At 41.8% G+C, this 26,760-nt stretch overlaps 1 protein-coding gene across 1 annotated transcript in view; it reads left to right on the forward strand.

Moving 5' to 3' along the window:
* Positions 1-1,465: 1,465 nt before the first annotated feature.
* The window catches only part of pkd1l2a (polycystic kidney disease 1 like 2a), a 93,100-nt gene continuing 67,805 nt past the window's right edge, over positions 1,466-26,760 (forward strand). Inside the window, exons 1-12 of the mRNA XM_069899441.1 lie at positions 1,466-1,591; positions 2,446-2,608; positions 4,311-4,518; positions 10,816-10,936; positions 11,052-11,196; positions 12,437-12,637; positions 16,739-16,884; positions 18,596-18,775; positions 19,863-19,988; positions 20,498-20,665; positions 20,770-20,897; positions 26,268-26,391. Of these exons, the coding sequence (XP_069755542.1) occupies positions 1,466-1,591; positions 2,446-2,608; positions 4,311-4,518; positions 10,816-10,936; positions 11,052-11,196; positions 12,437-12,637; positions 16,739-16,884; positions 18,596-18,775; positions 19,863-19,988; positions 20,498-20,665; positions 20,770-20,897; positions 26,268-26,391 (1,836 nt within the window). The remainder of the gene's footprint in view (positions 1,592-2,445; positions 2,609-4,310; positions 4,519-10,815; positions 10,937-11,051; positions 11,197-12,436; positions 12,638-16,738; positions 16,885-18,595; positions 18,776-19,862; positions 19,989-20,497; positions 20,666-20,769; positions 20,898-26,267; positions 26,392-26,760) is intronic.

Here is a 26,760-nt window from a genome sequence, read left to right on the forward strand (position 1 = left end):
TAAGTGCTCTTCAGTTTTCCTTATTTAAAAATAACATTGGAATATGCAATAGGTTTTATCTCCTGTCTTCAGGTGGCAAATGCAATATTTAATTTGACTCCACCCTCTACACATTTAATCAGTGTGAAATGGAAAGTGGTGGATTGCAGATGTGAGTCCCTCTCCAAAGTTTCTGGCAGGCCACAAAAGATGTATTTATATTGTGCATTTCATAACCAATGATCTTCTGCTGAATGCATTTTCACTTATAAAATGCAGGCAGTGTCGCTGCCAATTTATGTGTTGAAGTTCCCACAAACTTTTATTTTAGTAATTTGTACTTTGTTACTCACAGTAACAAGAATTATGAAAATAGGATGGCAATGATAAGATATTCTTCTTTTTGAAGTGTTGCTGGATCAGAAATAAATATTGGTCAATATTAGCACCCCGTTAATTATCTCAAGCTTCCTGTAGTGAAATAGGCTTTGGCTTGAAGTGTAAGACAGGTAAAATGGCTCATTACATACGAGTGGGATACATAGCTCAATGCTATTTATTCTTTATAAATTTTAGAGATACAGCATGAAAACAGGCACTTCTGCCCACTAGCCCATGCCGGCCAAATACTTCAACCCTCTTACATTTTTGGAGGGTGGGAGGAAACTGTAGCACCCAGAGGGAACCCACACAGGCACGGGGAGATCGTACATACTCCTTTCAGACAGCGCCAGGTTTCAACCCAGATTGCTGGTGCTGTAATTGCATTGTGCTAACCATAATTGCCTCGAGCTAAACGTCTCTCAGCACTTGTCTAATTTCATCTTCCTAATGATCATTTAGTAAATTCATATGTATACAATGCATTTTTTCACTGTATGGAGAGTGGGTAGTTTTGTTTCTTCCCTGTATTGTCCAGGAAACAGAAGTCACTTCTCAGTTACTAAATGATTCCCATCACTTGCCACCCTATCTGACAATGCTTCATGCAGTGACAATGTTTCTATCTCTTTTTGTTAAGAAATAGTGCAGTTACCATAAAGTGTTTCAATAACTACTATTCATGCTTCAGCATAGGCTTAATTAATATTGAAAAACCATATTTTTTACATGAATGTGCTTTGGTTAAGAGGGAGTAGTTGATGATGTGGATCAGCCATGGCGCGATTGAAGGGTAAACAGGCCAAATGGAGAGCACCTATTATTTGTTGCATTCCCCAGCCAAAACTTCCACACACCCAAAAACCCAATTTTTACATAGATTTTTTTTAAAAGTGAATTCATAAACAGATTTAACCAATTAAACAGAGGGAAAAAAATAATTGTTCCAGTTGCTGGATGCAACAAATTTTGTGTTGTAAGAGTTCTGCTCCTTCGTAACACAGACCAGAAATCATGGCGTCATTTGCTGGTGATACAATGAAGCAGTACACAATATGGGGGCTGGTAAAGTCATGTCATTTCAGCCACGCTTCATCTTTGCTCCATGAGTGTTTTGCCAAATGTGAATCGATTAACTTCCTTGAGAAATATCTTCACTTTCTTCAACTGTGTTTCAACAGAGACTTTGCCAAGTAAAACTGAGGATGGAGCTGAATTGTCTGCATCACAGGTCAGTTTTTAACATTCAATTTGTAATTATTTAAAATAAATATTTGAAGTGAAAATACAAGTCAGGTAGTTGGAGTAAGTTGCCATATTGTCCTATCCTTCTCTCTGCATGGAAATCTACAACTGTTCATCTGTGAAGTCATGGTCGCAGAGGATAAAATCTGCACCAAATGTAGAAAAGTCTGTATGGACTTGAATCAGTTTGTAATGATAAAATAAATCATCATGTCACTTTATTCAGTTTTGCTTTAATTGTTTTAAGTGCATCACAGGACTGATTTTTTCCACACACACCCTCTCAGCCACTCGAATGCATGGCACCAAAGGGCAGCATGGTTAGTGCAAATCTATTACAATGGCGGTGACCCAGGTTCGAATCCAGTGCTGCCTGTGAGAAGTTTGCATTCTCTCTGTGACATGATTGGATTTCCTCTGCGTGCTTCACTTTCTCCCACCCTTGAAAAACATATGGGGTTGGCAGATTAATTGGGTGTAATTGGGCCACACGGGTTTCATGGGTGGGAAGGACCTTTCACTGTGATGTATCGTTAAAATTAAATTAAAATGAGAGCTCTTTGAGGTAGTACATGGTACCTGTGGAACCACTGATGCTGCCATACAGTGGCTGTGAATTTCCTGACAATCACAACCAGTGGCTGCTGTCACAGGCAAAGGTTATGCCACAGCTGCACTGTAGTTACAGTGGAGTTGCAGAACACCTCCAAGGTAACTTCACAACCAATATAATTATTCTTCAAATTAAATGCTAAATTATCAATAATTTCTCACTAACTTATCCATGTAACCAGGTGACAACAATCTGACTGAAGCCAATATCTTTTTCTTCTTTCAAAGAGAGGACCCAATGAAAAGTTCCAACCAGAATCACTTCAAGCCAAGGTTACAGGCAGCTCTTTGGAGGCATCAAATCCATTTTCTGACCTGGTTCTAAGTGGGAGAAAGTCGAGGAACTATGATGTGCATGACCAAAATAAAATGGTTTTCCATTGGTCGTGTGGTATGTTATGAAATCATTCAAAACCTCAGGGTAAACTTTTCATGAAAGTACTTTAAATATAGACCTTTTCATTTCACACATTCTCCATTCAGATCAGTTTTTAAGTATACAGACCATTCATTTTTCTTTGCCCATATTAATTTGTTTGCATCTATTTATATATATATTTTTTTAAATCACTTTCAGGTGCTCTAACATAACTTTTTTTTCATCAATGATTTATTTTTTCTGAAGCAACCTCATCTTGGATTTTTGATTCCAGACAGCGACGAGCTGCCATTGTCCCTCCCTCAGCTAGCTGGTTACCTAATGCATCACTGTTGCTGTTGCCCAGTTTGCCTCTCCCATCCCTTTCCAAGGAGGAAGCATGCAAATTTGAAGATGAGAGAAGGAAAGGAGGCAGGGGTGTTAAGAGATGAGAATCAAATTGAATATGATCTTCGAGTCTGCCATTTCGATTTTGACTGCGGACTGATAGAATACACAGAGCAGCAACCAAAAATGCAACTGGTGTAAAGCTTATTTTGAGAAACCAGTCTTGTTTAAGAAAAAAAAGTAAGGCTTTCTTTGAGTGGTATGGTCTTCTTATGAATCTTCCAAAATGCAATGATACTTGAAGTATAAATGCAGTTGTTATTTATGGTACAGGCAGTCAACAGAACACAACACAATCTCATTAACAGCAATGATCAGAAGTGTTGGTTTGAACAACTCAGTAATGGATATGGGGCACTTGTCCATTGTCACCATTGTTCCACTGAGCAACTTTGTAGATGAGAGTTGGGAAGAAATTCGTATTATCCCTCTTTTCATGCTTTCTTTCACTACGTGCCATGTGTCTCCATCCCTTCTTCCATTTCATTTCTACCATCTTGCTTTCTATTTTATTCCCTCTTTCCTCTCATTTTGAGTTAGTTTGCTGGATTCCAGACTTCTCTGAACTCGAGCCATTCAAGGACATCATTAGTTTACCCTCTGCAGTACTTGAAAGAAGCACCCAACTATATGCTGTGGTGTCCATTTACAAGGTGTATGGCTCTCTTAACCATTATTCTTCAGTAGCCTGTCCTTCTGATGGTTGCGAGTATTCACCCACTTTCCACCACAGCAGCATCTATTCATCCAGTGTCAATACACCCCAAGAGCTTGAAGAGTGTTGCTTGCAGTGTGGTGTGCCCTTTTATCAGCTAGCTTCAGGGATCTCACTTGCTGTGCTAAGTGCCAGCACTCACGAGATCTTGTAGCGCATCACTAAAAGCTACTGTGCTGAAATTGAAGGTGTCCATTTCAGGGAAATGTGGAAAAGGAATTCTGACAATTTTACTGTTGAAGACTGACCTTTTTTGTGACTTTTGCAAACAACATCAAGGTGAGCAACTCTGTTGTTTGAATGAGATTAAAAGTTAGGAATTCGATTCTCTACCCCCTTGTGAGGTAGAATTGTGACTGAGAGGGAAGAAGGTTTAAAAGGAATTTGGGAATGATGAAGGAAAGTGGTGCTGAGGTAAAAGATAAGCTGGAATCACACTATAGTCCACTTCTATTCCTCTTTCTGATGCTACATTGAAGAATCTTTAGTATCAACTTATAGCATATGATTGTGTATTAGGAATAGGGGTAGTAATTTTTAATTAACTCCTATTATGAAGAGGAGGGAGAGCGTCGTGTATTTTCACTATAAAAATTTATCTTCTTTGTTAAGGTGTATGCTGGTCACTGTGGAACGTGTGTACGGGGAAAGGTCAAATTAACACTGTCCAACAGGATCTGACGATTGTCCCCTCCTGCCTACCCCCACCAAACTCTTTCATTTCCATCAGATTAACTGTGAGTGCTCCTGGCAAAAAGAACAGCACAGCTGAGAAATGTCTGATCTTCACCAAGAAGGGCAAGAAGGGAATGGATGTGAGGTATGGATTGAAAGTTATCAGGATGTGGGCTACGTCATTTTGATCCACACTTTCATTAAAAATGACAGTAGAGCAGAGTCGGCGTCAGAAGAGATCTAATCGGGGCGGCATTCGGGTTACTGCAGGGGGGGCCACAAACTGCCGTTCGAGAACTCACTTAGCGGGGGGAGGGGGGTTCCATACCTGTCATGGGCCTCCTCCGTCCGCTGCACCATCACACTTACCCCTCCCTCCGGCGTTTCAGACAAACGGGCATGCTTATAGCGCATGAAGATGAAACCACGTGATTCATTTTGGTGACACCTGCCTCTGAGGGCGTCACCCAGTGAGGTCCCCAACCTCCTAGTGATGCTAGTGTTGTGGGTGGGAGGGCCTGCAGCAAAGGTGCAATCTGTTTGTACGTCTGCAGATTAAACCCTGTAGGCAATTACAATAACAATATCAAAATTACTTTGAGGTGTTCTAGTCTAAACATAATTCTAGCCATGGACCCCAGTCTAGAGGATGACACATCGTGGTTAAGGCAATGGTATTACCGCTCCAGAGACCCGGGTTTGAATCCGGCGCTGTTTGTAAGGAGTTTGCACGTTCTCCACATTGTCAACATTGGTTTCCTTCGGTTTCATCCCATGTTCCAAGATTAATTAGTTCATTGGTCACATGAATGCATTTGGGTGGTACAGGCTTGTGAGCCAGAAGGGCTTGTGATCACCCTGCATCTCTATTGTTCCCGCAGTGTTGTAAAACTCCACTGACCATTTGGAAATCCATACGGTCTGACATCTAATTCTCTTTCAATTCACCAGAGCCCTTATTGCCTTCATTCCTTTAAGCTCACCAGGCCTCGGTTTGTGCACTATCCTTACAAATTGCTGAGCTTCTGTTCCCCCATATTCCTTTATCTGATTGAACCCCGGCTCCTGTGTCTCACTTGGCCTAATTCTTTTTAGAGTGGAGCACGGTAACAAGCCCTTCCCGTGCCACACAAATACTCCAATTGACCTTCAAATCCTGTACTTTTTTAGAAGGTGTAAAACCCATGGGGAGAGCATGCAAACTCCTTCCAAGCAGTGCCAGATTCGAATCCAGGTCGTTGGCACTGCTAACTGCTACACGAACAGTGCCACCCTGGTTTCTCCACTCCCTTTACATTGACTAGGGCCTTGTGTTCCATGCTCCCTTTATATTTACCAGTTAACTGAAATGTTTATTTTAATAAAGAATGACACTTTTTTGAATAAAATGAATTCAAAGTGTGCTGGGATGTTAATATGAATAACAAATGTAATATCTGGAAAATCTGCTAAATCACAACCTTAAAGTCCCGTGTGTGGGATTATTGGAGTTTACTGTAGTTAAAACCACAGAAAATGTATGAAAATGAGATGATCAACTTAATACTGCCAATGCCTTTTGCCTATTGCCTGTTTGGCCAAAAGAAATACCCTTCCAATTTACCTCACATAATTTGATATTCTTCAATTAAACATCTCCTCAATTCCACTAAAAAAAAACGATCATAGCTTACCCATTCTTTCCTCTTTGCTCAGATTTCAAATTGCTGGCTACACACCCTCCTAGATCACTTCCCCACCTCCAACAATTCTGATCTCGGCATTATATTTCCCAGTGCATAGAAACATAGAAGATAGGAGCAGGAGTAGGTCATTCGGCCCTTCAAGCCTGCTCCGCCATTCAATGAGATCATGGCTGATCTTAAAGTTCAGTACCCCATCCCTGCCTTCTCTCTGTAACCCCTAATTCCCTTATACTGAAGAAATATATCTAATTCCCTCAATGAACCTGCCTCTACTGCCCTCTGTGGCAATGAATTCCACAGATTCACCACCCTCTGGGTAAAGAAATTCCTCCTCATCTCGGTCCTAAATGGTTTGCCTATTATCCTCGAACCATGGCCCCGGGTTCTGGACTCCCCCACCATTGGAAACATCCCTTTCACATCCATTCTGTCCAGTCCTGCCAGAATTTTATATGTCTCTATGAGATCCCCCCTCAATCTTCTAAACTCCAGCGAGTACAATCCCAATTTGCACAATCTTTCCTCATAAGTCATTCCTGCCATTCCAGGTATCAGCCTGGTGAATCGCCTCTGCACTCCCTCCATTGCAAGAACATCCTTCCTTAGATAAGGTGACCAAAACTGCACACAATACTCCAGGTGTGGTCTCACCAAAGCCCTGTGCAGCTGCAGTAAGGTATCCTTATTCCTATACTCAAACCCTCTTGATATGAAGGCCAACATACCATTTGCCTTTTTAACCACCTGCTGTACCTGCATGCTCGCCTTCAGTGACTGGTGCACAAGAATCCTTAGGTCTCTCTGCACTTCCCCATCTCCCAATCTATTGCCATTCAAATAGTAATCTGCCCTCCGGTTTGTATTACCAAAGTGGATAACCTCACATTTATCCACATTGTAGTGCATTTACCATGTATCTGCCCAGCCCCCGAATTTATCCAAATCACACTGGAGCTTTCTGACCTCCTCTTCAGTGCACACAACCCTTCCTAGCTTAGTGTCGTCTGCAAATTTGGAGATATTACATCCAATCCCCTCATCCAGATCATTAATGTAAATTGTGAACAGCTGGGGTCCCAGTACAGATCCCTGTGGCACCCCACTGGTCACCGCCTGCCACTCAGAAAATGAGTCGTTTATCCCAACACTCTGTTTTCTATCTACCAGCCAGTTCTCAATCCACATCAATACCTTGCCTCCAATCCCATGAGCCTTGAATTTGCATGCCAGTTGTTTATGCAGAGCCTTTTTAAAGGCCTTTTGGAAGTCCAGGTACACCACATCCACTGGCTCTCCCCCATCTATTTTACCTGTCACCATCTCAAAGAATTCCAATAGATTTGTCAAGCACGATTTACCTTTTGTAAATCCATTTTGACTCAGTCCGATCCCTTTTCTGCTAGTCATATGCTCCGCTATTACATCCTCAATAACCCACTACTGATGTAAGGCTCACTGGCCTATAATTCCCCACTTTTTCTCTACCCCCTTTTTAAATAGTGGGGTAACATTAGCTACCCTCCAATCCATGGGTACTGATCCTGAGTCTATCGAGTTCTGGAAAATAATTCTTAAAGCATCTGCTATCTGAATGTCCACTTCCTTAAGTACCCTAGGATGTGGATTATCAGGCCCTTGGGATTTATTGGCCTTCCATCCCTTCAATTTCCCCAAGACCATGTCCTTAGAGATACTGATTTCTTTCAGCTCCTCCCTTACATTAGACTCTATGTTTCCCAACATCCCTGGGAGGTTATTTGTATCCTCTCTTGTGAAAACAGAACTAAAGTAAGAATTTAATTGGTCTGCCATTTCCTTATTGCCCATTATATATTCCCCTGATTCTGACTGCAAGGGACATTCTCTGGATTTCACCAATCTTTTCCTCTTGACATATCTATAAAAGCTTTTGCAGTTGGTTTTTATGTTTGCCGCAAGCTTACTTTCGTAATTTATTTTTGCCCTTTTGATTAATCCCTTTGTCCTCCTTTGTTGCATCTTGAACTGTTCCCAGACTTCGGATTTGGTACTTTTTTTGGCCAATTGATATGCTCTCTCTTTGGACCTAATGCTGTCTCTAATTTCCCTTGTTATCCACAGTTGAGTCACCTTTTTTGGTTTATTTTTATGCCAAACGATTTCTGCAATTCTTCCATTAGATCTGTGAATGCTTTCCATTGTCTATCCACTGTCAACCACGCCCCCCCATAAACATCACCCAATCAATCTTACTCAACTCCCGTCTCATACCATCATAATTCCCTTTATTTAAATTCAGGACCTTAGTCTCGGTTTTAATTTCTTCACTTTCCATGTCGAGTGAGAATTCGATCATATTGTGATTGCTCCTACCCAAAGGGTCTCATACAACAAGATTGCTGATTAGCCCCTTTTCATTGCATAATACCCAGTCTAAAATGGCCTGCTCCCGAGTTGGTTCCTCGACATATTGGTCTAGATAACTGTCCCGTAAACATTCAAGGAATTCCTCTTCCTCAGTATTTTTACTAATTTGGCTAGTCCAATCTATATGTACATTAAAGTCTCCCATGATGACAGCTGTTCCCTTATTGCATGCTTCTCTAATTTCTCTTTTTATGCCTTCCCTCACCTCTACATTACTATTTGGAGGCCTATATACCACCCCTACTAATGTTTTCCACCCCTTGCTATTTCTCAGTTCTACCCATATAGATTCCGCATCTTCTGAGTTAATATCCTTCCTGTCAATCGTGTCTGGCCCTTCTCTCACCATCATTGCTACCCCACCCACTTTTCTTTCTTGCCGATCCCTCCTAAATATTGTATACCCTGGGTGTTAAGTTCCCAGGCTTGCCCACCTTGCAGCCATGTTTCTGTAATCCCAATCAAATCGTATTTGTTTGTCTCAATTTCCACAGCCAATTCATCTACCTTGTTCCGAATGCTTCTTGCATTAAAATATAAAGCCTTCAGATTTGCTTTTTGCACCCTCCTTGCTCTTTCTGATTTTTTACTTTTGCTGCCTAACCTAACTTTTCCTATTTTACCTTTCCTGTACTTTGCCCTATCATACAGGTTCCCATCCCCCTGCCAAATTAGTTTAAACCGCATCCGACGGCTGTACCAAACCTAGCTGCCAATATATTGTCCCCTTTTGGGTTTAGGTATAACCCATCCTTCTTGTAAAGGTCATGCCTTCCCCAAAAGAGATCCCAATGGTCCAAGAAGCCAAAACCCTGTCTTTTACACCAGCCCCTCAGCCACACATTTATTTGTCTTAACCTTCTATTTTTGTCCTCAGTTGCACTTGGCACAGGTAGCAATCCAGAGATCACCACCCTGGTGGTCCTGTTTCTTAGCTTCCATCCTAGCTCACTGTAATCATTTTTCAGTACCTCCTCCCTCTTTTTATCTATGTCATTGGTACCCACATGTACCAAGACATCAGGCTGTTCACCCTCTCCTTTTAGAATACTCTGGACTTGATTTGAGATATCACAATCCCTTGCACCAGGGAGGCAGCACACCATGCGGGTATACCTATCTGGCTCACAGAATCTCTTGTCTGTACCTCTGACAATGGAGTCCCCAATGACCACTGCATTCCTCCTTACCTTTTGTACCACCGTGCCAGGCTCAGTGCCAGCAACCTGGTCACTGCGGCCAGCTTCTGTCAGGTCATCTCCCTCAACAGCATCCAACACAATATACCTGTTGCTGAGAGGGGTAGTCACAGGTGTGCTCTCCATTTTCCAGGCATTTTTCTTCCCTCCCCTGACAGTTACCCACTTACCTGACACATCTGGTCTCGGGGTAACTATATCCCTGAAAGTTGAATCTATTAACTCCTCACTCTCCCTTACCAGCCCCAGATCCTCAAGCTGCATCTCCAGATCCCCAACTCGGTCCTTAAGGAACTGCATCTCGGTGCACCTGACGCAGATGTGGCTATTTGGGACGGTGGAACTCACCCATGGTTCCCACATCTGACACCCAGTACAAAGCACTAACCCCATAGGCATGACTGAGTTAAAATAATGCCGCTTACCTTTCTCCTCGTCTGCTTTCGTCTAAGCCTGTTGAGCCAAAGCCTGGAAGTCCCACTCCTTCGCCGCGTCGCTCACTCACGAGCAAACATGTATCTGTTTGTTGTCTGTCATCAGTCTCCATGCATGTGACAGTAGAAGTTGTAGTTTACACAAAATTGCTGGGGAAACTCAGCAAAAACGCAGCATTCTCTTTGTAGCAAAGATAAAGCATGTATAATGAGCATTTTGGGCCTGAGCCCTTCACCAAGGTATGAGCAAAATCCAGGCAGGTGCCTGAATCAATTGGAGGAGGGGGAGGGGGAGGTGAGGGGCACAGGCAAGAGGCCATAGATGGATATAACACAAAATTGCTGAAGAAAGTAGAAGTTCTGATCTTCTCCTAAGTTTTAGGATGTTGAACAGGAAAATAAAAGTTTGGGTTACACCAGGATAAAGTGCATTACCTGTGCAAATCTTCTCACTTATTAGTGGTGAAGCCCTAATTGAAATGGCAGGGGAGGTGGGGATAAAAATATGTAACGGAAATGTCACTCCATTTATTTTGAAACTGCAGCTACCGGTAATAGTTACTAAAGTCTGAAAACAAGTAATCTGCTGGGATAACAATTAATGACACCAACCTGCAGTTATTGGAGATGGTGTTGTAAACTTGTGCCCACAGGAAAAAGAACCTCAGGGTTCTATGTAATGCCATGTAATAAATCTGAGCTTTGAACTTTCTTTCAGGTGCAAGAGTAATTGTGATCCAATTAATCCTTCAGAAAATGTTACATTGACTGTCTCTTGTCAAGAATGCAAGAATTCTATCAAATATAATTGGTACAGAGTTAATCCTCCAAAGTCTCAGGTAAAAAAAGGAAAATCAGACTACAAGTTATTAATAGATTAAAACTTCTAAATATTTGAATTCAGGGTGTTTTTCACCATCCATTAATGTGGGTTTTTTAAAAAAAATACTTTAGATAAATTTGCCTCCTGTATGCAAGATCAAACAGCAAAACACTGCTTTGGAAGAACTGGTATTAATGAAGGAAAATACAGACATTCTAATTTTGGGAAAGGAGGACTTGGCAAAGTTTGCTCCAACCGTGAAAATGCGGGCAGTGGGTAAGTTGAATTGATCTCCTGAGCAAACTCTCCTGTTGATCACCTGGCTCATATCGAAGTGTCTAAAAGGGAAACCACTTGCGTTGCAGATCAGTTATGTCAAATAAAATAAGAAGATATATGTCTTCAGGTCTAACATTGATAACTAATTTCACATGAGCATCAGTGCACAATACATTATATTCTCTGATCTAAATGAGCATGAATAATCATTCATAATTTGTAAATCTGGATTTGCGAGAAAGAAAAGATGGAAAACTGATCGGTTGACTGAAGGCAACTTTCACGTGGCAGCTCCCTAATGTTTATTCTTGAATGTCACAGCACCCTCTGCAGTACTTAAAATAAAGTCAGCTTTCAGGAGTCAGAAGCAGACAGTTGGAGAAACACGGACAGTTCAGGAATAGACCGTGTATTGCAGTTCCTTTTTCCCATTCCATGTTCAAATTTCCAGTTATTCAATATCCACTGCTACCATAGACTGTTTGGCCCATTTTCTCCAGCACTGTTCTTGGGATCTTGTATTGCACACCACAGCTAATGACTATTCCAGATAAAACTGACATTTCTGAATCATATCAATGTCATCCTATACGAGAGAATTTATAGGTTTTATTGTTGTGATCAGCCTAACCTATGCACAACCTCTCCATTATTGGCGACTGCAGGCACTGCAATCAGAAACTAAATACAACCTGCTGGAGGAACTCGGCGGATCAAGCAGCGTCAGCAGGAGAAAAAGGACAGTCGACGTTTTGAGGCGAAACCTTTTCTCAAGTGGAGAATCCCAGGAGTAGAGGGCACCGCCTTAGAATGAAAGGATGAGGAGAAATTTCTTCAGGCACAGGCAGCTGTGGAAGCCAAGTCATTGGGCATATTTAAAGTGGAGGTTAACAGATTCTTGATTAGTAAGTTGTCAAATGTTATGGGGAGAAGGCAGGAGAATGGGGTTGAGGGGAAAACCACATCACCCGAATGTCCTTATCGTGCTCCTCTGTCCTATGGAAATGTCGACCATTCTTTTTCTCCCACCCACACTGCATGGCCCACTGAGTTCCTCCTGCAGAGAATGTTTTACTTGGTTGGAATACAAAGTTGGTGGCCCTAGTCTGGTCAGTTGAAGAGATATAACTTGAAGGCAAATGAAAGGATGACTCCTTTGAAAAATGTGTTAATTTTTGAAACATTCGTATGAGGCGAGTGTAACTAAAATATTTGTTAATGAGCTGTTTTATTTCAGGGATTAGTGGCGATGGGTATTACAAATACAATGATTACGTTGTTAGTTTGATGCCTCCACTGCCAGTGCCATCCTGCAACATTTCTCCTGAAGAAGGATCAGCTGTCTCCACAAAATTCAGCATCAAATGTACCCTTTCCTGCACCTCGAAATCATCCTGCAGGTCTTCAGGCCTTACCTACTGTTTCTTTGTGAAACCAGGTAATATCCATCAGGCGTACTTCAGAAATATTATCCACCTAGTCATTCTTCATCAAGTGCAAGCATAATTGATCCTGCACAAGCCTCAGTGGGACATGTATAATATGCATTAAACACAGAATCATTTAATGGAAATATTCACTCTGCTTTGGGAAATTTGGTATACTGGCCTTTGGTGGAAAAGATTCCAACTCCTTTATTTGTTTTTTGACTGACTGGCACCTTTCATAGGGGATAGGAGGAAGCATGAAAGTAATGTTTAGAATAATCGCAGGGAAACCACAGAAATAATTATTGACAAACTTGTTAGGATTCTTTGAGGATATAATGGGTGCGGTGGATAGAGGGGAACAGGTTGATGTTGTATATTTGGATTTCCAGAAAGCGTTTGATAAGGTGCCGCACAAGAGACTTATCAGTAAGTTACAGGAAAGTGGAGTCCGGGGAAGTATATTGGCCTGGATTGAAAATTGGTTGTCTGACAGGAGGCAGAGAGTCGGGATAAGTGGGAGTTTTTCAGGTTGGCAGAGAGTGGTAAGTGGGGTGCCGCAGGGGTCGGTGCTAGGCTCACAACTGTTCATCATTTATATTGATGACTTGGAGGAGGGGACAAAATGTGGTGTGGCCAAGTTTGTGGATGACACCAAATTGAGTAGAAGAGCAAATTGTAATGAGGATGTGGAGAGTCTGCAGAGGGATATAGTTAAGCTGGATGAGGGGGCAAAGGTCTGGCAGATGGAGTACAATGTTAGTAAGTGTGAGGTTATCCACTTTGGCAAGAAAAATAAAAGAGCTGAATATTATTTAAAGGGTGAAAAACTACAGCATGCTGTTGTGCAGAGGGACTTGGGAGTGCTTGTGCATGAATCGCAAAAAGTTAGGTTTCAGGTGCAGCAGGTTATTAAGAAGGCAAATGGAATGTTGGCCTTCATCGCTAGAGGAATTGAATTCAGGAGTAGAGAGGTAATGTTGCAAATGTATAAGGTATTGGTGAGACCGCACCTGGAGTACTGTGTCCAGTTCTGGTCTCCATATTTGAGGAAGGATATACTGGCTTTGGAGACGGTCCAGAGGAGGTTTACTAGGTTGATCCTTGGGATGAAGAGGTTGACTTATGATGAAAGATTAAATCGTCTAGGATTGTATTCGCTCGAGTTCAGAAGAATGAGAGGAGATCTTATAGAAACATATAGAATTATTAAAGGTATGGATAGGATAGATGTAGGAAGGTTTTTTTGAGCTGGCCGGGGAAACTAAAATGAGAGGACACAGTCTCAAGATTCGGGGGAGTAGCTTTAGGACAGAGATGAGGAAAAATACTTTTTTCCCAGAGATTAGTGAATGTTTGGAATTCTCTATCCAGGAAGAGGTTGAGTCTGCTTCATTAAACATAGTTAAAATTTGGTTAGATACATTTTTACATGATAGAGGAATTAGGGAATATGGGGAGAAGGCAGGTAGGTGGAGTTAGGTCATAAATTAGATCAGCCATGATCTTATTGAATGGCGGAACAGGCTCGATGGGCCATTTTTGGCCTACTCCTGTTCCTACTTCCTATGTTCCTATGTTCCTATAAAGAGATCTACTGAGTTCCGTGGCAGACCTGATTTTTTAATTTTCCCATCTCTGCCTATCAACAAGCTGGTAGGCAGCCAGATAACCAAAACATTGTTGTGGCCATAGAGGGAACGTTTGATAGTTGTTGCACAGTATTCCTTAAGTTCAGAGGAATGGGTGGGGACTTCATAGAAACATTTTGAATATTGAAAGGTCCGGACACAGTAGATGTGGCAATGTTGATTCCCACGGTAAGGGAGTCTAGGACAAGAGAGCACAACTTCAGCATGAAAAGCACCCATTTAAATCAGAGATGTGGAGGAATTTCTTCAGCCAAAGGGTGATGAATCTCTGGATTTTGCTGCCATGGGTGGCTGTGGAGGCCAGGTTGTTGAGAGTATTTAAGGAAAAGATCGCTAGATATCTGAATAGCCAGGGTATCAAAGATTGTAGGGAGAAGGCAAGGGGCATGGGGCAATGTGGGAGAATGGATCAGGTCATGATGGAATGGCAGAGCAGACTCGATGAGCAGAATGGTCACCTTCTGCTCCTACACCTATGTTATTATGGAAACACGAGGTCCCTGACCTTTTGCCCATGCTGTGTGAGGCAATGGAATCAGTCCCTTTTCCCTGATCTTTTCCCCAGAGTTTAATGAACCAAATTTGTAAAGAAGGTAAGATCTGGAAGGAGTAAGCCATCTGGCTCCTCAAGACTGCTCTGCCATTTTTCAAAATCTAAGCTCGATGATCCTGTGGTACTTAAAATCTTGATCTATCAGACTCTATCATTTGAGTGAACTCTCTGCTAATCCCATTTACCATTATCTGATGCATTGCCTTCTTTATTCATGGTAATTCAAGTCGAGATACCTGTTAAATGTTCTGGGAGAATGTGGCCACTTCCAGCAGTTCATTTCAGATTCCAGCTTCTACCAATAAAAGTTTGACTTCAAATCCCCTTTAAACCTTTTATCCCTATTTCTAAATCTGTGTCCTCTAGTTTTAGACCCATTTCTAATGCTCTCTTCTGTCTACACGCTTCATGATTTGGAATATCCCTTACCCCATCTAACCTTCTCCAATCCAAGGAATACACACCCAGTTATATGTCTGAACATCAACATTTCTTAATCTGTTACGATTTAGAAAATACTCTACCCTTTTGTGGGCTAAAATGGAAGACCTCTTACCTTTTCATGATACTTCACCAGCTATGTTAACTTGTCTATATCCCCTTGAAGTCTGCTGTCAATCCCAACTAGTTTTTTGAAATCTCTTGACTTGGAAATATGACGTTTAGCCCCTCAGCCAAATTTTTGAAATAGAATATGTGTAGCTGGACTCCAAATCCAAATAGTCAAGGCCTGTCAACCTAAGAAAGAACCATTACTCCAATTCCATTACTTTTAACCTTGTTGACCAACCTGCTGTGTGGGACATTATCAAAAGCCTTCTGAAATATTAACCAGTTCCAACTAATTATTCTACTTTTGATATCCCCAATGGATAAATCAAATGTAAATTTCCTTTCTTATTTGCTTGTTGATTCCATTCAAACTTATTCATTTCTAGATGCTCTATTATTACCTCCTTCATTATAGATTCAAGCATTTCCCCACATTTATTATTGTTAGGTTAACACAGTGGTTTTCAAACTGGCCCCCTAAACTCATATTTCACTTTAAGCAATCCCTAGGCTATAGTGCCTTGTGATTAGTAAGGGATTGCTTAAAATGATATGTGATTGGAAAGAAAAAAGTTTGAAAACCACTGTTTTAATCATCCCTAATTGACTTGTTATGTGCACAGTTTCATAACTCCAAAGGAAATGGGGCAATGACAATTTTTCTCAAGCAAAATATTTCAGTAACAGTTGGGTCAAGAGCAATGGTTCTCAACCTTCCCTTCCCAGTAGTTTTCTATGTTCCTTATCAAAACTAAACAGTCAACGGTCATCCAAAGTGAATCCTGAATCACAGATTCTTTTTGATCATTAACATAATTAAATTTCAATTTTGGGACCATGAGAGAATATTTAATGAATCTTTTGAACCTCTTGAAACACAAAGACTCTGACTTGAACAATAGGAAAAAATTTGAATTGATATGCAATTTTCAACCACGATTTAATTGATGCTAAATGGGGATTGATTTTACTTCTGGATTATCTAGACTAGGGGTGGCCAACCTTTTAATTTTTAATTTAGACATGCAGCATTTTAAACAGGCCATTTCAGCCCACGAATATGTACCAGGGATGTAGGTTAATTGGGTGGCACTGACACATGGGCTGAAATGGCCTGTTCCGATGCTGTATGTCTAAATTAAAAATTAAAAGGTTGGCTACCCCTGATCTAGACTGAAGCATGAAATCCTTTAACCGAGTGGCAAACCCTTTGGTCCAAAATCCCCATGGCATTCTCAGAAACCCTACAACTTTGAATCTGTATCAACTTATCTTTAAGAATTACTGTTGAATATATTTCAAATGTCCTCTCAGGCAATGATCCGCAGGTTATGTAGCTTTCAATCTCTTTACAGATGTTCCTTTACATTGTGGACCAGAACCAATATTGCCACCTACCTACCTACCGCTGGGAGACTCAAAGAATGATGACCAGCTGAATATCACGGTCACTGTCAGAGATGGTATGGGCTCCGCAACTAGTGTTGTCACCACAGCAACGGTACGTCGTATCTTGCACTTTATGAAAGATAAATTCCTTGAAAGGATGATGTGTTTCTAAACGGTAAGGAGAAAAATGGTGAATGGTTGAGGTCAAAAGTCAGATAGGTAAAACAACCAATACGCAGCTGGGCAATGAGCATCTGAAGAATTGGACATCACCTGAAACACCAACTGTTCTCCTCAGAAACACTATCTGACCTGTTGATCATTCCCTCCATTTCCTGCTTTTGTCGCTGAAGAGTAAAAATGGGCTAATATTCTGAGCTGTGAGCTTTTTTGGTTAATGAATTCATTATGATCCCTACATTATTTGTTTAAAAATTTGCTCATTTAACTGGAAATCTTTTTATCAATTTACAGGAATTTGTGACTACAGTATTGATTTTGACACGAACTGGCAATTCATATTTTTCTCTTCTTCTTCCTGGGTCTCTTTCCACAGAGACATCTAATCAGTTGACTATTTCTAGCATTTTCTGTTTATATTTCAGAATTCCACTTGCTACAATTTTTGTGATTTCTATTCATTTTTTTTCCCCAGCAGTTCTATTGCTTACTGTAGACCAATCTGTAATGAGCAGGTAAATTAAACTCCAGGTTTAATTTTTGTTTAATTTAGATATACAGCATGGTAACAGCCCCTTCAGGCCCATGCACCCCAAATGCCCCAATTACCTACAATCCCTGGACATTTTTGAAGGGTGGGAGGAAACTGATGCAGACATGGGAAGAACGTACAAACTCTTTACAAACAGCTCTGGATTCAAACCCAGCGCTGTAATAGCGTTGCGCTAACTGCTATGCTAATGGCATCACCCAAACAGAATTTGTCTCAGATTTGACTGAAACGGTGACAAGGTTTATTATTGTTCCTGTTTTAGCTGGGAGTTAAAATGAGAGACAATTGGTTTTCATATCAGGTTGGTCGAGTGGACAAAAGAGAAATTTTAATTTAAAAAAAAATTTAAATTTAGACACACAGCACAGTAACAGGCCATTTCGGCCCATGAGTCCATGCTGCCCAATTTACACCCAATTAACTTACAACCCCCAGTATATTTTGAATGGTGGGAGGAAACCAGAGCACACATGCAGACACGGGGAGAATGTTCAAACTCCTTACAGACAGCGCGGGATTCAAACCCTTGCTCCTGATCGCTGGCGTTGTAAAGACATCGCTGTAACTGCTACGTCAACCGAAATTTGAAGAGACTTGAAATTATTTTTAAAAAATTTTTGCCTAGAGGCTGCATGCAACATTTCAGATCTCTTCCTGAACAACTTCCTGTTGTTTTCAGATAAGAAATCAAACACCAGGTCTATTTGTAAATACTGAGAATTAAAATTCCACTTGCTGCACCTGCTAACATTTTATCCTCAGCCTCACCTTTTCCCACTGAGGCGAATGTGGGGCATCATAAGCTGCTTTTGGGGGAGTATCGGTTCTTCTGGACAGAAACAATGCACAAATGTGCTGTAGAAACTCAGCAGGCCACACAGCATCCATAGGAAGTAAAGGGTCACCAACATTTTGGGGCTGGGCCCTTCATTAGGCCTGGTACCTGATCACAAGATATAGGTGCAGAAGTATTGAGTATGCCCTGTCATTTTATCATGAGCTGATCCATCCTCCCACTCAACCCCGCTCCCCGGATGGAGAAAGATGTACAAGCAATAATCTAGTTCTATTTGATTCATTCCTACTGCAGGTTCGTGCATTCTCAAACATTAAAGAGAATAAAGATCTGGCAACACTCTTATCAGAACAATTAATGGAAACAGCCAATAGTTCTTCAATCATTCAACTATTTGAATCAGTCTCCTCCATGTTGAATCAAGACGACCTTGAAGGAAACCCAGACGAGTTGTCGCTGATTGACAAAAAGCAGGTATTTTCTTTGGAGAAGACAATAAATGAAAGAATAAAATATCATTGAGTTCTAAATGAAGGTTCAAATACTTAGTAGCCCAATATTCCCAAATGACTAGTGTAAAAATTAGTATAATAACGGTGAAATGTCAGAAGCTTGGTCAGTTATATATTTTAATCATGTGATGTGATACTGCAATCGACATCCATGAAACAGCAATGGGGCTTATGAGTCAGTACGTCCCTGGATCACAGCCCACTCCAGTGAACTTGGTGCCAAAGGCCGGGTTGATTCTTGTGTACAGCTAAGGGAAGGCTGCCTTATCAGAGGTGATGACTTTAAGATAATATTTTAAACCAAATCACAGTCTACTGGAGTAACTCATTGGAAAATGTCAGAATTTTGGGCCAGATCCATCATCGGCTGTCTCTCTTTTAAAAATTTTTAAATTTATTTACAGCACGGTAGAAACTGATTCCGGCCATTTAAACCCAATTTCTCCAAAATTAACCTACCAACCCTATACGATTTGGAGAGTGGGAGGAAACTGGAGCAGTCAGGAAAAACTCACGCAGACATGGGAGAAGATGCAAATTCTTTACAGACATCTCGGGCTTGGAACCTGTGTCACTGCCACTATAATAGCTTTGCGCTAACCTTGTGTGTGAATATTAAGGACTCCAGGGTATCATTTTGGAGAAAGAGTTATCCCCACAATCCTGACCAATATTTTATTCCTCTGTGAACACTAATAGAATACTTCATCATTACCTCATTGATGTTTGAGGAATCTTGCATTACATCCCAAAAGTACTTAATTGGTTGTGAAACCATTTGAGACACTCTGACAAGGGATATGAGGGCCATTATGAAATCAAATGAGGGACCATTGATTATCTAACATCTCAGCTTTACGCAGGTAAAATAGTCACAGTTGCTCTGATCACAAACAAAAGGTTTGTGTAAAACCTTCCAAATTCTGATCAAACTTCATTTTAAATCAGAGTGATTTAGATAAATATATTTTAATGGGATAGAGAACAACTAAGTGAAGAATAATTAATCTTGTCTAATTCTGTTTCCTGCCACTAAAAACGTCTCCTAGTTGAGAGAAACAATGCTTTCAAACTTGTCTCTTGTGGAAGTCTCATCGCTGCACAGAGTTCTTGAAATTTCTGACGTTCTGAAGCAGCTAACCAACTGGTCCAATGAATTGACATCTACATCACAGGTACCCACATTTCTAATCTCTTTCAGTATTTTACCCCTGTGATCAGGATCTTCTGTGCTGTGCTGTTAATTGCTGGTCAACTTTACAATTGAAAATCGTACCTAATTGACAAAGTTTCATAACTCCAAAGGAAATGGGCCCCAATGACAATGTTTCTCAAGCAAAATATTTCAGTAACAGTTAGGTCTAGAGCTGCAGTTCTCAACCTTCCCTTCCCACTCACATCCCACCTTAAGCAATCCCTTACCAATCACAGAGCACCGATGGCATAAGGATTGCTTAGGGTGGAATGTGAGTTTATGGGGGCAGTTTGAAAACCACTGTGTAAAGGAATGGAATGCACTGATAGAATGGAAGAGATAAAGAATTACAATATCTCAGAATGCTCACTGTCAAAGCAAAACAACTCATTATAAGTCTAATGGAGAAAGTAAGATAAAGATGGGTGAATGAGCTGAAAGCCTTCCATTATAATGAGCTGGAACTAGATGTTTTATTTCTCTTTTAAGCTGCAAGCCAGTGCAACTTTGCAGAATGTGGGCATATCCCTGCTGACCGAGGGTAACAAGGACCCTGAGAAAAGGATGGTTGCAACAAAAAACATATTTAATGTGGTAAACAACGTTTTGGAAGCTTTGGTAGAAAACGATGAAGAGGACAGCATGGCTGCAGATACAGTAAGTACAGCAGTGCTGAGGACTGAAGAGAAGGCAATCTTCACAGCTGAGTGTCCATTCGATGATACCAACCTTGCATTTTCAATTGTAATTTTACATTTCAGCAAAGAATGGTGTCGGAGATGTTATTGGACACCATAAACCATTTGCAGATCGTGGCGTTGAATGAAGCAATAGCTGACGAGGAACCTATTCTGATGACAATGCCCTCGGTTAGAATGTACCTGCAGAGGTAAAGGAAAACTTCTACCCCTTATTTTACATTTGATGAGCCCAGCAAATTTACAAAATTAAAGTTATGCCTTATGCACTCTAGTTGACTGCAGAAGTTCAATGCACCATTATTTGGGAAAGGAATTCTCTCCATATCCAGACCAGACTCTGTCATTCCCAAGTCGGTTATGTCTCAGTCCTTCAACTCTGCCCATTAGTAGTTACTTTCATCTGACTTCATAGCACTTATTTTGGTTATCTTGTCAAAAAAATTACCCCACCTTCCCCCCTCCCCCCCCCCCATGGAGTGAAACCTGAAGTCTGCAGACGCTGAAATTGAGAAAGTTGAGAATCCAGCTCTGCATTTACAGAGCCACTCCCACCCCGATCAACTCTCACCTTTTATCTCCCATCTTCCTATCCATGTTCAATTATTGCCCGTTCCCCTGTACTCCCCCCCCCCCCACCCACTGCCCTTTCTTCCCTCCTCCCCCAGTCGTTTTTATTCAGGAGCCTGCCTGCTTTTTGCTCATATATTGAAGAAAAGGTCATTCGCCAAACGCCATTTATATATCTTTACCTCCGATGGATGCTGCGAGACCTGTTGAGTTCCTCTTTCAATTTTATGTTTTCACTAAATCACAGTCTCTGCAGATTTTTGTGCTTTACTCCCTAAGCCCTCATTAAGCTAGATTTGTGAGAACGAGAAATTATTATTTGTGTATTGAAGATAGGTTCAAGAGCCTGAATATTGTGGAGATGAAGTTTCATTGTTCATGCTTCGAGTGCAAAACCGCAAATTAATCACATTTTTAAATGGAAAATGGCAAATAATTTCTGATGGTGACTAACATCAACCACACGAGACAGAGTGCAAGTTAAACGCTAGTTTTAATAGACTAATATATACAGCTAGGTCTTGCCTCTGTGCAAGCCTAGGTCAGAATGGAGGAGTACGAGCTTCGATCGGCTCTATATACAAGGTCGTCAGGTGGTGGCCCCTGGTGACCTAGTGGTGTAATAGCATATCTCTGCATTCACCCCCCATTTAAAGGATTTTGACCTCCCCACCGTACATTCATAACTCCAGTATCTGACGGGCTTTCCTTTTTCTCTTGGATCTTTGGGGCAGGGGGAGTGGAGGGCATTGAGGGCAGAGGGTCCTGACATTGAGTGGGAGTATGCTGAGGGGACGTAGGGCTTCCCGTTGGTTGCAGGGTGGGAGTATGCTGAGGGGGTGTAGGTCTTTCCGTACGAGTACTGGTTGTTGGGGGTGTATTGTTCAGCGGGGCCCTTTGGGGTGATGTGATGGTCGGCTGTTCTGGTGTCTGTTGTCCTTCGTGCTGATCCATAAGGGTCTGTGACTCTCCCGCGTCGTCCACGATCCCTTCGTGCTGATCTGTAGGGGTCTGAGACTCACCTGCGTTGTCCACAATTCTGGTCGGTGCGAGGTCCCTGGTGGCCACCGAGTCTTCCCATCCATAATGGAGATTCACATGCCTCAATTCCAGTGGGTCCGTTTTGTGGGGCCTGCAGTGCTTCCAGAGGAGTGCTGGTCCCAGTGTCATCAACCATCTAAGCAGCACCATGCCCATCGCGGCTTTCCTCGAAAAAGAAAACATACGGTCATGTGGTGTCTTCTCAGTCCTTCAACTCTGCAACAGCGAGCGTATAGAATGTAAAGCCTCCAGTAACACATCTTGTCATGGGTAGGTCTTTGGCCTTTAAGGTCAACAGGACATTTTTCCAGATAGTGGGATTTTCCCTTTCTACTTGCCCATTACCCCTGGGATTGTAGTCTGTGATGCGGGTGGTGGCAATGCCTCTATCCCATAGGTACTGCTGGACTTCGGCACTCATAAAGGCACCAACCCTGTCTGTGTGTATATAGCTGGGGTACCCATACATGCTGAAAATGGATTGCAGGCACTTTATTACTGTGGCTGCCGATACGTCGGGGCATGGGGCTGCAAAAGGGAAGCGTGAATATTCATCTATGGCATTAAGGAAATAGATGTTCCTGTCATAGGAAGGGAGCGGGCCTTTAAAGTCGAGGCTGAGGCACTCGAAAGGTCTAGTAGCTTTTATCAGTGTGGCTCTATCCAGCCGGTAAAACTGCAGTTTGCATTCTACACAGATGGGACAGCCCTTGTTAACTATCCTTACTTCCTCTACTGAGAATGGCAGATTTTGGGTCCTTATGAAGTGGAACGGTCTAGCGACTCCCAGGTGGCCTAGCTCATTGTGCAAGCTCTGCAGTTGGCACATGTGGTTGAGGGCCGCACAGGTGCCCCTGGACAGCACATCTGGGTGCTCATTGAGCCTCCCAGGATGGTATAGAATGTCGTAATCTTCCCCCTGTTCTGGTTGTCGAACATAAAAGCCACGGATCATTGGTCCATGACGAGGGTGAAGCGTTTATATTCCAGATAATGTTTCCAGTGCCTTACCGGCTCCACAATGGCTTGAGCCTCCTTCTCCACTGCCAAGTGTCTTTCCTCGGGCCACTGTAGGGTCCACGAGAAAAAGGCTACCGGTCATCCCTCCTGGTTCAGTGTGGCAGCTAGTGCTACATCTGAGGCATCGGACTTCACTTGGAACGGGATTGTCTCATCTATGGACCACGGGGTTGCTTTTGCAATCAAAATATGAAGACATGTTCTCCTTGTAGAACCCACCGATATTCAGAAGGGGAAAAGGACGAAGAGATGGAAACTATATATCTGTTAGTTACGTGCCTGCCAAAAAGATTATTGATGTTGGGGTAAAAAAAAAACAAAATGAGGATCTGAACCTGTTACAAATGAAACATGCCTGCCTGCCTGTCCAACGTAATTGTTTTTAAAGTAATGGAAATCATAGAACAAAGATGGCTTCATTTTAAGCCTTGAAGGTTTAAACAGTACAAGTTATCAAAAAATATAGCTTAAGGGTCAACGACGAGTCTAGAAATCTAAAAGAGCACAAGAGGAAAGAACAAAAAATGCTGGAGGAACTCAACAGGTCTTGCAGTGTCCATTGGAGGTAAAGATATAAAACCAATGTTTCGGGTCTGGGCCCTTCTTCAAGGTGTGAGTAAAAAGCAGGCAGGCACCTGAATTAAAAAAGGCTGGGAGAGAAGAGAGGAAAGGGCAGAGGGAGGAGCACAGGCCAACAGGCAAACGGTGATAATTGGATATGGATAGGACAGGAGAGGAAAAGTGAGAATTGATCAGGGGTCTTCAAACTCACCCCCTAAACTCATATTCCACTTTAGGCAATCCCTAAGCTATGGGATTCAAGTGATTGGTAAGGGATTGCTTCAGGTGGTATGTGAGTGGGAAGGGAAGGTTGAAAACCACTGTTCTAGACCCAATTGTTATTGAAATATTTTGCTTGAGAAAAATTGTCATTGGCCCATTTCCTCTGGAGCTGCGAAACCGTGCACATATCGAGTCAATGAGGGACGATTAAAACAGTGGTTTTCAAACTGCTCCCCTAAACTCACATCCCACCTTAAGTAATCCCTCACTAATCACAGATCACCTGTGGCATAGGGATTGCTTAAGGTGGAATGTGAGTTTAGGGATACACGCATACACGGGGAAATGTACAAACTGCTTTCAGCAGAGCTAGATTCAAACTCGGCTCACTGGTGCTGTAATAGTGGGGCGCTAACTGTGCCCCCCAAAAATATGAAAAATTGAAGTCTACCTCGGATAGATCTAAGAACAGTTCAGCCCACAGTATCTTTGTCTTTGACTGCAAGATGTGTAAGTGCAAATGTTCTGTGAAGTTTATCAGTGTTATAAGTGAAAGTTCCTTTCTGGATGTTACACAAAGATGCTTTTCACACAGATATCTGGATAGTTGCAATAAGAAAGGAAAAGGCAGCAGTGCAAAGCAAACACTGTGGTAATAAAGATCCAAGGATGCGGAGAGCTTGAAAAAGGGGGATAGATTGATCAAGTTGAGAGGAAAAGGTGAAAAGTTTAAGGGAAACATAAGGGGAAATTTCTTTATGCACAGGGTGGGGGGAGGGTATGGAATGAACTTCCGGCAGTGGTGGTAGAAGCGAGATTGATGTTAATATTTAAGGAAAGTTTGGATAGGTATATGGACAGGAGAGGTGTTGGGCCAAATGCGGGTCAGTGGAACTGAGTGGGAGATGATGTTCGGCACGGACTAGTTGGGTCAAACTGGCCTGTTTCTGTGCTGTAAATATGTATATGGTTATATGGGAGCAGTTTGAAAACCACTGCTCTAAATGAAGAAGTGCTACAAGCAAGGAGGCAGAAGGAAAGGGGAAGAGAAAAGAAATGTTATGCTGCCAAATTAGTTTTAAGTGCACTCCCTGACAGGAGGGGGAGATAAAATGCAAAAATGCTGATCTGTTGGACAGTTAGTCCTGAATATAAAATGCTGTACCCAACAAGTTTGGAGATGTGTACTGAGAGGACAAGTTATTGTGTTGGTGTCTTGGATTGTGGCTTTGGCAGTAGTTCACCAGCAGGTGGAGCCAAGGGGGTGGGAGAGAAATGCCATCTACATAATTGAAACTTAAGGGAGAGTGTGGGAAGAGAGAGAGAAAGAGAGGAAAGGGTTTTGAACTCTGAGAAGACAACGCCCCTGTTGCAGTAAACCCTGGCCATTTCATCTCATCAGGGATGTATTTGTAAATATAACCTGTGAATTTTACAATTCTGGAAGATGTTAGAACAGTAAATCAAAATGAAGTGATTGGAAGTTAGCTGTATGTCTGCATGCTTGTGTGATTTGAGTGCTAAAGAAGATGTCTAAAACTTTGATTTAATGCCTTTTGTTTGAAATGGCAGTCAGAAAGTTAAACAAAACAAACCATCCAGCCAGCCTTTCAATAGGATCTCAAGATAATAAAGGTATTAGTGCTTGAATGAGGATAAGGGTGGAGTACGGTGACATTTAAGTGATGTCGCAGTTAAGTGGTTAGAATTTTCGATACATTGGATCAAACATAAACCAAGGTCTTAACATAAAAATAACAGAATTTAAAAACTGAATTTGTTACTGTCTCACTGATAAGTAGTTTGAATTTTCCATTTTTTGTTGATCAAGAGGAAATGTTAGTTCTTTCTAGGAATGAAATTTAGTAAAACACAACAGTCTCCAGACCTGTGATTGTAGTAAAAGCACAGGAAAGCTGGAGGAACTCAGCAGATCTCGCAGCGTCCCTAGGAGGTAAAGACATATTACTGACATTTCAACCCTGAGGTATAAGCAAAAAAAAGTAGACATGTGTCTGAATTAAAAGGCCAGGGGGGAAGGAAAGAAAGGGCAAGGGGAGGAGGACAGGCCAACAGACAAAGGGTAATAATTGGTGACGGAGAGGACAACAGGAGAGGAGAGGTGACTGTTATTTCCTGTATTTTAGACTTCCAGCCGACAGTGTGGAAGGAGATTCCATCGTTATTTCAGATCCGGCTGCAGCAAGCTTCACCCTCCCGGCATTACCGTCACTGAGCAGTAGCAATGGCATGGACACAGTGGATGTACGGGTAGGAACCGCATTTCAAACAACCAAGTAACGCATTTCTGTGCAGGCAAATGAAACCCTTATCTGCTCCTGAAGTGAATTATATATGTAGGAGCACACGAAGTGAAGTGAGTCTTGGGATAATGCATTTATTACCTTTGGCAGTAATAAGCCACATATTTCTTTCCTGGATTCTTGTTGCAGGAAACGCTTTTGTTTTTAACATATTCAGGCTTCTTCCCTCATTTCTTTTTGCATGATATTGATAACCATATTACTTCTTGCATTCACAGGTTAACTTGTACCATTCAGCCACATTGCTGTCAATTTCCATAGATTTCTCATGCTCCAGATCAGACTCTTCTCCTTTCTGGACATCTCCATCTCCTCT

Source organism: Narcine bancroftii, chromosome 10 (assembly GCF_036971445.1).
Source record: "Narcine bancroftii isolate sNarBan1 chromosome 10, sNarBan1.hap1, whole genome shotgun sequence".
Taxonomy (NCBI): domain Eukaryota; kingdom Metazoa; phylum Chordata; class Chondrichthyes; order Torpediniformes; family Narcinidae; genus Narcine; species Narcine bancroftii.